This window comes from Cydia splendana, chromosome 25, assembly GCF_910591565.1.
Source record: "Cydia splendana chromosome 25, ilCydSple1.2, whole genome shotgun sequence".
Taxonomy (NCBI): Eukaryota; Metazoa; Arthropoda; class Insecta; order Lepidoptera; family Tortricidae; genus Cydia; species Cydia splendana.
Window position 1 is genome coordinate 5,209,013 of NC_085984.1, and position 12,280 is coordinate 5,221,292.

A 12,280-nucleotide genomic window follows, 5' to 3' on the forward strand; every position below is an offset into this window, starting at 1 on the left:
GTCTGTCCGTCTGTCCGTCTGTCCGTCTGTCCGTCTGTCCGTCTGTCCGTCTGTCCGTCTGTCCGTCTGTCCGTCTGTCCGTCTGTCCGTCTGTCCGTCTGTCCGTCTGTCCGTCTGTCCGTCTGTCCGTCTGTCCGTCTGTCCGTCTGTCCGTCTGTCCGTCTGTCCGTCTGTCCGTCTGTCCGTCTGTCCGTCTGTCCGTCTGTCCGTCTGTCCGTCTGTCCGTCTGTCCGTCTGTCCGTCTGTCCGTCTGTCCGTCTGTCCGTCTGTCCGTCTGTCCGTCTGTCCGTCTGTCCGTCTGTCCGTCTGTCCGTCTGTCCGTCTGTCCGTCTGTCCGTCTGTCCGTCTGTCCGTCTGTCCGTCTGTCCGTCTGTCCGTCTGTCCGTCTGTCCGTCTGTCCGTCTGTCCGTCTGTCCGTCTGTCCGTCTGTCCGTCTGTCCGTCTGTCCGTCTGTCCGTCTGTCCGTCTGTCCGTCTGTCCGTCTGTCCATCTGTGCGTCTGTCCGTCTGTCTGTCCGTCCGTCCGTCCGTGTTTTTTTTGCGTAACGGTACGGAACCCTTCGTGCGCACTCGCACTTGGCCGGTTTTCGAACTGTCAAAACGATTAGCCACTATGGAATTTATATGAAAAACAGAACAAGTAACGTCACGGTCAAGCATGCGTATGCAGCAGTCACCTATTGCCATCCTGTGGCATCTTTGGACGAGTATTTTGGTCCGATGCGCGCCATTGGCGGCTTGAATAATTATGATTTGTTGATGGCTGATTGGAGTCCGTAAGCGAACTTTGCACCAAATGTGACATAACTAACTGAGGGATTGTCACTCCCTCACTGTGCTTAGCAGAGAAGTGTGCTCACGACGTCACATTGTCTAAAAACAAGTGCGAGTCGGACTCGCGTTTCAAGGGTTCCGTACAAGTCTGAAGTCTGACTCATGCTTACCTGCAAATTTCTAATAGGTTTTCCTGTCATCTACGAGTATTAGGTAAAGAACTATTCTGTGTATTTTTCTGTCAGCTACTATTGACGCTGACTGCACAATGTAAAGTATAGTAAACGAGAAATTACGTTAAATTTTACCTTAGTGCTAATTGTTAATTACTACCTCTTGTATGGTAATACAAGGGTAATACGTAATGACATTCAGCTAAATTAGCATTACATACTTTCAAAGTCCTAGCATTGGCTAAACCAAACAGACCAAAATACTAAGTACCTCTCATGTTAACTGGAATAAATCATACAAAGCTGTAAATCAGGGGTTAAGTCAGCCATGATTTAAGTGTTCGCGGAATCGAACCCGGGACTCCGGTGTGGCGGTCTTTGATCTAAGTTTAGCAAAAAAGTAAAGGTGATGGCGTGAATGTCATTTTGCACAAAATAAAGGGGTCTGAGAACGAATCCAAGTTAACAATGTTTATGTATAAAGGATGACTCACGTTAGACCGGGCCGTGTCCGGGCCGGAGCTTCCGGCGCATCATTTTCTATGGAAAGTATCACGTGATCGCCTGTCATATCATAGAAAAGTTAGCGCCGGAAGCTCCGCTATACCTATTAAGCTATAGTAATAATATATAATTTCCTGTTTCGTACATAGTTTCTATTGTCTGGGAGAGGACACTGACTTCTGTAACACAGGTTTTTACCTAGCTCAGAAGACAGCTTCAACACCCTTATGTACTGGTTTTTGTCAATAAAAATACCTTATTTTATTTTTTATTTTTAACCTTTCATGTGTGTGTATGTGTAGTCAAAAGTCATGGGTTCATCATGACGGTAGTGCTGTATAGAGCGGAAAAAATCGTACTCGAAAAAAAGGAAATTAATGATGACTAAAAATTCTACCGGGCATAGCCTCCGAAGGCCCAGCCAGCCATACAAATGAAAAATCCAAAATTTGCTACTGTAATTTGAACTTTTAGTGTAGGGAATAGAGTTGATTTTGCGTTGTTTGAAAATTGAACGAAACAAAGCAAAAGCGACTCTGTTCCAATTGAATAGGATTTAAATTTCATCGAACTGAAGAAGTATAGGAAGGACCTTGGGCCTTAGGAGGATAGGTCTTCCTCTTTTATTTGCTTTTAGTTACTTTTCCTTATTCTGGGTGGTGGATGAAAGAGGAAAGTGGAGGACCGCTTCGCTTCTCCATACAAAAGATGTCCCCGTTTCCCTCTTCTCTTATGGAAAATATTTAGGTAGGTATTTACACAATTTGCTGCGCGGCTTTTAGTAAAATATGTTTTTCTTTGCTCATAATAACTTTGATATGTAGCTGACTTAATTATGTACGAAATATCATTTGATATTTGGGTCAAACAGATCACTGTGTTATGTCTTTCCTGTAGACATACACAAGAGTTAAGGGCTATAAAAGTTAATTTTCTTATTTAACCCTTATCCACGTGAAAAGGTCCTCCTTTTATTTAGAGAACCATGATAAAATCATTGCTTACATGCCCACAAGCTGTTAACTATTGCCCACAGGAGAGAAAAATGTACAGTTCGCGCGAACACACTAGTTTTCTCCCTTGTGGGCAATAGTTAACAGCTTGTGGGCATGTAAGTAATGCTTTTATCATAGTACTTTAAATAAAAGGAGGACCTTTTCAAGTGGATAAGGGTTAAATAAGAAAATTAACCTTTATAGCCCTTAACTCTTGTGTATGTCTACAGGAAAGACATAACAGTGACCTGTTTGACCCATTTACCAGTCGCTTTTCGGTGAAGGAAAACATCGTGAGGAACCCGGACTTATCCCAATAAGGCCTAGTTTACACAGACAGTAGTTTACAGATGGCAGTAGCTTTCGTAAAAACTAGTGCCTACGCCGATTCATGGCATTAGTTGCCAAGCGGACCCCAGGCTCCCATGAGCCGTGGCAAAATGCCGGGACAACGCGAGGAAGATGATGATGACGTAGCTAATAATAAAAATATCGAAGTGGCATTGAAGGGGCCTAGATGGTCCATTAAATCAAATCGTGTAAAAATATTATTCATAATCCAGAGAGGAAAATCGAGAACTACGTTTGTGTGAAGAAGTGGCCAGTTTCCTCTTAGAGAAGGTTGAAACTTTTAAATGCATGTAGAGTTAGACCAAGATACGTGTGCAACGATTTTGATACCACACGCATTGCAAGTGTGTATTTTAAACGTCAAACTTGTATAAATTATGATGTAAGTACTTATAAATAACACTTGCACTGCGTATGCTATCAAAATCGTTGCAGACTTTTCTTGGACTAACTCTAAATGTACAGGTATTGGAATCTCAATAAAACCAAAGTTTAATTTGAAAACCATAGATATAATTTATTACTTTTTACACTTAAAACTAAAACAGTCAAGACCGAACATCCAATAGATAATTTAAAATTAATATTTACAAACGAAAATGGAAGAAATGTGACTAAGTTCATTAAAATAAAAAAGTACAGTCAACGGCACAAGTGATAATGACTTTTTTTTTACGAAAACAGGCAAGATTTTGTAATGGCGAAGACATTTTAACAAAAATCTAAATCAGGCTAGTTTTTAGCGTAGCTTATCCTTAAAAATACTATAATCATTATGATGTCTAAAACTACGCTTAAACTTTTTATAAGTATTTTTTTTTTCATTTTGTCACTTGCGTTGATTGACTAATTTTCTATATTTTTACTTAGTGTTTTATTCTTATAACTATTTGGTTAGATATCGCATCTTCAATCGAAATTTTGTGTTTTATTTAATTATAAAACAGTGCAACATGAAAAAAAAAGATTAAAAAGGGTTTCGCCAAAAATGACACAATCTGGCATTCGTGATTTTAATAAATAAATGTTGTTTTATACTAACTTACAATATGAAGGCTGACAGCTAAAAGTAAAAGTAAAACATTACCTAAAAGAGGATCTTAAATATATACACAAGAAGTCAGACAAAAGTATGTATAAGTCTAGAATATAATTTAATATCGGCGTAAACCAATAACATCGTAACTGAAAATTCCCAAAAATGGAAATGCCACGTTTTTGCTTTTACCATATTAATTATCAGTATAATGGCGTATTATTATCTATAATAATTTATTATTACAAGCCCTACTATTCACAACGCTATAATTATGAAGACAAATAAATAATTTTCTTAATTTAATTGTAAAATACAGGAACATTTTTAATAGCACTAATTATTTCTATAGTCTGTATTTTTAGGTATTTAAAGTAAACAAAATCTACCCTCAAATGGCTCCTTAAGCCAGTTGAGGGTAGATGAAAACATTACATGATCAAATAATGCAGGTTGAAGTCAGGTCGTTCAGTGACTGATCCAGGCGGTTTTGTATTTGGTTGGTTAACCAATAAATGTTATAACTACCCGAAAATGTACAAATTGTTTATTTACTTTTATTTAGATACCTAAAGCTACAGAGTATAACCTGATTTTATGTAACTGTAAAACAATGGTGTTTTATTTACATCAAGTTTTGTAGACTTACAAATGATGGAGTTAAAATCAGCCTCCACAAGTTTGAACTATCATTAAACATATATATATATATATATATATATATATATATATATATATATATATATAGTTATATGTTTTTAATTATAGGAGTTATTATTTTATCAAAACTCAAAACGAGAATACCTAAATAAGAGAAATACCCACACGAAAAATAAATTGGTAGGTATTGCTAATTACATTTAACTTTATTTTTCATAGTGGTTTAATGCTCTTTAACTATCAATAGTATTAAAAGACAAAGATTGTATGGTAAATTCAAACTCAGTCAGAGTTTAAATTTACCATACAATCCTTGATCATTCTCATTTTTCAAATATGATGACATTGATGACGTTTAAAGCCTCCCAAAAAGCTTGCTCCTGCAACATTTGCCTATAAGGTGGTGGTACTGGTGCTCGACGCTGTCCCAGTACATGTCATCTTGAAACTTAAGTCTTTGTCAATAGAGGTGACAGCAGGAGGGTGTCATCTATTGGGCATTAGCATATCGAGCACTAGTACCACCATCTTACAGTATCCTCAACTATAGAACTCCTCCCTACGTGACGCTAATCTCCTCCTCATCGGTTACAATAATTGAGGGTTCCTCTGTCCCGAGGACTTCTTGATATTGTATGATCTCTAGTCATCCAAATAGCTAGCTCCTATTGCCTATACAGCATCCTCAACTACAGAACTCCTCCCTACGTCACGCTAATCTCCTCCTCCTCATCGCTTTCAGTCGCGGTGCTGTGATTGTACATGTACACGTACAGCCCCTGTTGAGGGTTTTTCTGTCCCGAGGATTTCTCTCTTTATATTGTCTCTCGCTCTGTCTTTATATTGTATGATATCTAGTCATCCAAACAGCTAGCTTCTACTTAGGGCATACTGAAAATTCCTGGAACTGGCCAGTTAGAAAAAATAAGTCGTCTTATATATCAGAATCCAGAAACTTTCAGTATGGCCCACGTATTGCCTATACAGCATCCTCAACTATAGAACTCCTCTCTACGTCACGCTTATCTCCTCCTCCTCATCGCTTTCAGTCGCGGTGCTATGATTGTACAGCCCCTGTGCCATCAGCTGCATGGCTAGAGGGTTCCTCTGTCCTGTGGACTTCTTGATCTTGGCTCGCTTGTTCTGGAACCAGATCTTGATCTGAGCTTCAGCCAGACCTAGCTCCGCGGCGAGGGCTTGCCGCCGCCGCTCGGTCAGGTAGCGGTTCTCCGCGAACTCGTGCTGTGGACAAATAGATTATTAGTTTTGGAGAAGAAGAGTTCGAAAGGCAAGTAGGGGGAATCGGGAAAAACAAATTAAGAGCTAATGCAGTCAGAATAGAAGGGCGTACCTAGTGAGCCATTATTACCTACCATCGATTTTTAGTGCAAACATTGAATGATTAACTCTCCAGATTTTCTCCTTCTGTTTTTTGTATAAGGTAAACGTACTGGTGCTCGACCCGGTCCCAGTACATGTCATCTTGAAACTTAAGTCATTGTCAATAGAGGTGACAGCAAGGTGTTATCTATTGGGCATTAGCATGTCGAGCACTAGTACGTTTACCTTACTTGGAACACGTAGATAGATAGGTTGGTTACGACTTCTGCGAAGTTCATACTACAAAATAAGTCTGGTGCCCATGTTGGTTGGTTGGCAAAAAAGTTGGTATTCCTATGCCAGACCTACGCCAGAATTTAAAAAAAAATCAAAATGATCGACTGGCAGAATTCTGCTAAACAAAAGTTACCTCCAGAAAACTAAACGGGACAAACAGAAACAGATTTTGAAGTAAGGTAAAAACAAGCTACTTTATAATATATGGTGAAATAAAGGTAAAGGTAAAATTTACCTTTAGTCTAGCAAGCTGCGCTGCGCTAAAAGCGGTTCTCGGTCTCTTCTCTTCTGGGATTGCGCGTTTTTTCATTCTTCGGCTTCTGGGACCTGTAGACAAAAGAAAAACAAATTTTACTGAAGTTTAAATTTTAGTTTAGTTTTTTAAATCTTTAATTCATAGTTAGTTTTAATGTTTTTTTTTTATTATTACCAATTATTGTTAATTAATTATTTATTTAGTACCTAATTTAATGTCAAGATTAAAGACCTATTTAAATCTACAGTTAATAAGATAAATTTAATCCGGATACTAAGTTAATTTCTACTTAACTAGAATGAGAGTCTTCTATTTTAGTTTTTACACTTATACCGGTAAAACTGTTTTAATATTTTTGATCACTTTTAAAGCAGTTTACTGAATCACTAACTGACACATAATTATTTATTACAGCACGATACTAAAGCTTTTAAAGTAATCAGAGACGTCTGCTTACTAAGGTCTAAGCTGGGAGAGATGAGCAGATAAAATTGATTGCAGGGAAGAGAAGACCATCATAGTTGTGTTATTTAATTTATTTATTAGATAAGTGGACATTATTTGTATGGTAATTTTATCTTGTATTATCTTGTGGGCGTTTTGGGGTCACCTGTAAGCCCGCAAGAGTTTTTCACAAAAAAAAATTGGGCAAGGACTCAGGGAAGACCGTCAAGAATCTTGTATTTGTATTGCAAGAAAAAATGAAAAAAAAAACACGTCGAGAGAAATTAGAACTCGCAAATTGGAATCTTGTTTGACGCAGTTTTTTTTTCGTTTTTCTTACACGATACTTGTCATGTTATCATACTATTTATAGTCCAATAAGTGTAATGCTCGATTTTCTTATATACTGACCCTATTTTGGGAAGTGGAGAGAAGCCATGTTAAAACAAGAAATATAAAAAAAAGCTATTCTAAAATTTTATTAAATTTCCTAGTTGACCGATATAATTTCTTTAATTTCTTAAAATAGATATAAATACTGTATTTGTTACCCAAAACAAGAAAATGTTTCGTAGTGAATAATTATAATTATGTAGTATTACAGATACAAAACAAATCTTAGAAAACTATCGTTTTCTATTGGTGCACAATTACAGTTTCAAACAAAATGGGGTAATTACAGAAGACAAATTAGAGGTAATTAATTTAACCTCACGAGATGCAGTATTAACCCTTTCACCAAAATAATAATTAACGGTAATTACCGTAACCGGCTTAATTAACTATTAAGGATACCCTCTTCCTAATTGTGAACTATATGTGGGTAGTTCATTATTACTTCTTAGCGGGTATTTGTAAAACTATTATGTAAAAGGGTGAAGCGATGAACGATCTTTTAGGGTTTCGTAGTCACCTAGAAACCCTTATCTATAGTTTTGCCATGTCTGTCTGTGTGTCTGTCTGTCTGTCTCCGTGATCGGTAGTGCTAGAAATGCATTGCGACGGAACGGTAAAATAAAAACTTAAAATAAAAACTTTTTTAGGGTACCTCCCATACAAAATGTATATGTTTTACAATTTTTTTTTTTGCTTTGTGCCTATACAGTGTACCTATAGGGGTATCGTTGGATAGGTCTTTCAAAATAATACGGGTTCTCGGAAACCATTTTTTGATATAGTTCATATTTTCGGAAATAATCGCTCCGAAAGAAAAAAATATGTGTCCTCTAACTTTTGAAACATGGGTCAAAAAAATATGAAAAAATCGTGAAACAAAAGCTTAATAAATGCTTTCAATGAAAACTATAGCGAACATGATCGGTCTAGTCGTTTTTGAGTTATTGCAAATCTTCTTTTCTTAGTAAAAAGACGTAAGTAGGTACAAAGCGCTGCAAACGCAGACGAATACGCGGGCAAAATTTAGTTTAACATTATTTAAAAATACACAGTCAAAAACAGTAACCTACTTAATTCTCTCTCTATTCTTATAAGTACAATAAGAACCATTATTAATAAATCGATATCATTCCTCATTTAATTACAACTAATTCCACCACCATGCGGCACCCCTCACGAAAACCTAATAAATATTACATGGCATAACGTAATTGTACACAACACAACATTTTTCACACCATTATGGGATGGACCCCACCCACACCAATTAAGGAATAGGGGTCCGTTGTTGTGGCCAAATGGCGTAAGTTATGTTGACCTAGTAGCCATTTTGGTGGTGTTATGGTTAAATTATTGTTGGGTTGGGTTTTAAGAGTCGGCTTCCACCAAAGAAATTCTACCGGAACAAAACTACAAGCTTACCAAAGTACTACTGAAAACACCCAGACTCCAACTACGCAAAATAGTAGGATTAATCGCAGGACATAACACACTAAACAAACACCTACATAATATGGGTAAAACAGACAGCCCCATGTGCAGAGCGTGCATGGAAGAAGAGGAAACAGCAAAACATATCCTCCTACACTGTAAACAGATAGAAGCGTACAGGAACCAATACCTAGGGACTCCGTGCACACTGAAGGAGGCAGTTAGCAACCTGAAAACACTGCTAGGTTTCATGGACGAGCTGGGGTGGCTAGAGTAATGCAACCTCGTTTTTACGCAAAATAGGCACGGAAAATGCCCAGTATAACTAACTAACAGTCGCCTTCAGATATATCGGAGCGCCCGAGGTGCTCAAAAATATCTGAACACGCACTTTAACGCCTTGACAATAGATGCGTGTTTAGGTATTTGTGAGCCTTGGCCGTTTCGATATATGACATTTATGATAATGAACTTAATACCGACTTTTTCCGTGATTTTCTTTGGGATGTAGAGTGAGCTTAACGACTATAAAATGCCTCATGTTTCTATCGCATTAACTTTATGCAAATCATTTGAATTATTTCACACGGAAATTGGATTTCCCGGTAACTATGAATTTCGCACTTATGGAGCGGTTATATTTATTTTATTAATTGCCCATTTTTCACGTGTTAAGCAGTTTTTTAAGCAATTCTGTACTTTAAAATATTAGCTTTTATTTTATTGCAGCTTCTTATAAATGTAGTCAAGTTTCGATGTTTCAAAATCACTTTTTATTCGATAGTACTATCATGGCTTGTAAACGAAATGGGTTCAAGTCATTTTAATAGGTATTTTTTTATGCAGCATTAATACGTACTTTAAGACAATAGAAGACCAAAATAATAAACCTATCACAGAAACTAGACCACAACATTATTTTAAAACAATACACCAATTACGACACAATCTAGTTTCTAGGCCATATGTTAAACCTAATCTATTTCATTCTGCTAACACCATATTAAATCACTTAGTAATCTGTAAAAGGATCTAACATTTTCGCGTGTGACTGTACCGACAATAAATTCAACCTATCAGCGAAGGAAAAGCTATAAACACTTCTGTGGCTTCCTGTACTTCGAATTTAGATTTTTTCAGTATTAACTGCAGTGAAAATTCGACTTTATATTTTTAACGTAAGATTGTTATTGCATTGACATTAGAGAATTCCATTGTTTTCTAAATGGACTTTTCAGTTAGTACATTTTGGACTAGGACTGTCTCATTTCAAACACAGACAGAGAAAATCATACTGTCTTTGTTTTACGCTAGTACTAGCACCCAAAAGAAAGGGATAAGTATAGTTTTCTTTGTTCTTTGCCAGACTATATTTTAATTACTATACAAGTGATCTTATTGAATACCTAGATTTTTAATAGTTTTACTTTAGGTGTAGAATTTTATTTTAGTTTTTAGAATAACCTAAAGTATCTACGTAAAAAGTTGTGTCACTAGATCATCTCTAAAAATAAATATTGCAAAAAACACACACTAAAAGTAAAATAGTCCCCTGTAAAATATAAGTAGGTATAATTTATTTTACCAGAATCGAAAAAACCTGAATTTCACTGCAACTGTTTTAATGAAAATGAATTTTATCGCTTTGAGAATAGAAACGGAAATGTTCTAAACACAAATCTTTCCAACAGTTGAAAAATTGTACACCGAATTGCTTTCTACGACAATAGAAAATGAACTCTATTTAAATAGAGTTAAGGTTGTTTTTAGTTTGTATAGTGGAATTGTTCGAGCCCGTTTATCACTCTATAAAATGGCCGCTAACTTTTTTATTCTTATTTTTAATTAAACAAAACTCTGCCAACGTAACGAGGCTGAAAAACGGTCGAGTTTTCTGTCTTAAAAAATGGCGGTTGCTGAATGTGCGTTATTTTGGTATTGTAATTTATGCTGTATCGTGTATGGCAGAATAATATAAGTGCAATTTTCGTATTTTCAAATTTTATTTCAGTGTTATTAATTTTGCTGTAAAAAAAATTGTCGCTACAAATGTTATTAACGTAATTTAATTTAATCGGTGTTTCTAAAATTCGGAATTTACTAGGATATTTTTGTAGGACAATCATTTGAATGTAAAATGATTTTCCTACAAAAAATATAAATGTGCAAAACATTATGTGGTTTTTTAGTCAAATGGTGTTTAATTAGATAAAAAAATCAGGAGACTATAAAACCAGCTAGTGTCAAAAACATTTTTAGTTTCAACAAATAAAAAATTCAGCAGTAAGTATATCTCGACATTTTTGCCAACGCTCCATAGTAAACCACTCGTAAAGAGACATAACTCTCACTAATGGAGTAACTAGTACCATTAACATATATTACATCTGCGTGTGTTTATATCGTTTTATGTATACCCATGGACAAATTTAAAGGAACGCAATAAAGGTTTTAGGTACTGGATTACACCTAAAGTAATTTCAAAATGAGTATTTTTTTACTTTATTTTTCTTTCCTCTAAATTTGTCCACGTGTGTTACTTAATGCATGTTCTCTCTCTGAAATTTGGTAACGTGAATGCAGTGAGAAAGAAAAAGGTGCAAATACTTAGTCTAATACTAACACCAATGTACAAAATAATAATATTTATAATAAATACGCAGTCAGTTCGCTTTTTTTCACTCATCTTGATTACCAATATTAATAACTCTGTCTGTAACCTCATCACCTTTAAACCGGGGATTTATATGACATTTGGTATGGAGATAGATTGAGTCACGGTCTAGGCATGTCCTAGAACCTAGAGTCTAGTGTTTATCATAGTAATCATTATTCTACTCAGACGCAGTCGCGAGTTGAATCTAGTAACTTAATAATTTACTTAATTTAATAATGTGATCAGTCAATCATCTTTTTTACTTCACTCAATTCCGCCAGCCAGTTATTTATTATATATATAAGTAGCAGTATATCTCAGAGCGTTTTTCTCAACCATCCAAAAAAGGAGAGTAATGTTTACCAGTATTTACAGCACAATAAAGCACTCGCGGCCATAACTCTTGCGAATGGTGGAACTTGGGACGTTAACATTCCACCCTAACGAGTCTAACGACCACCCTTAACCATGTGACGATTGCTGAATGTTTTAATTGTCTAAACTAATTTATTTGAAAGTTTTCGTAGTTGGCAGTTGAAATAAAGGTTTTGTCTGGCAACACAAAACAAAATTAAGTCCATTACAGAATTGAAACGTATACTTAACTATAGTTTGAACCCATTTGTCAGTTAAAATAAGAAAAAAAAACTATACTTACCCCTTTTTGGGTAATAGTACCTACTAGCGTAAGGCAAAGTATAATACTCTAAACACAGTTCCTGGCTAAACTATATAAACTATATAAGCTGTCGCCTGCATCACTGCATGAAGCTAAAATGTAAACCTAATTTTACTTCAAATGGTTTGACAGTTTCTAACCAGATTTGAACCAAATCATGTCTTTAACATTATTTGAATACAAACTTGTTAGTAGGTAATAAAGTTTAATCACCCAATCGTTGTAATTCGAAGCCAAAAACCTGATTCAGACCCCACATTAAGAATAATAATCACAAAACAAGAAAGACTTAAGTCAATAAGAAGTTCT

General features: G+C 35.9%; 1 protein-coding gene across 1 annotated transcript in view; it reads right to left on the reverse strand.

Moving 5' to 3' along the window:
* Nucleotides 1-5,478: 5,478 nt before the first annotated feature.
* Nucleotides 5,479-12,280, reverse strand: part of LOC134802780 (segmentation polarity homeobox protein engrailed-like) — a 29,110-nt gene continuing 22,308 nt past the window's right edge. The window contains exons 2-3 of the mRNA XM_063775487.1: nucleotides 6,345-6,436; nucleotides 5,479-5,734 (exon numbers count right to left, since the gene is read on the reverse strand). Coding sequence (XP_063631557.1) covers nucleotides 5,504-5,734; nucleotides 6,345-6,436 — 323 coding nt within the window. The 3' untranslated portion in view covers nucleotides 5,479-5,503. The remainder of the gene's footprint in view (nucleotides 5,735-6,344; nucleotides 6,437-12,280) is intronic.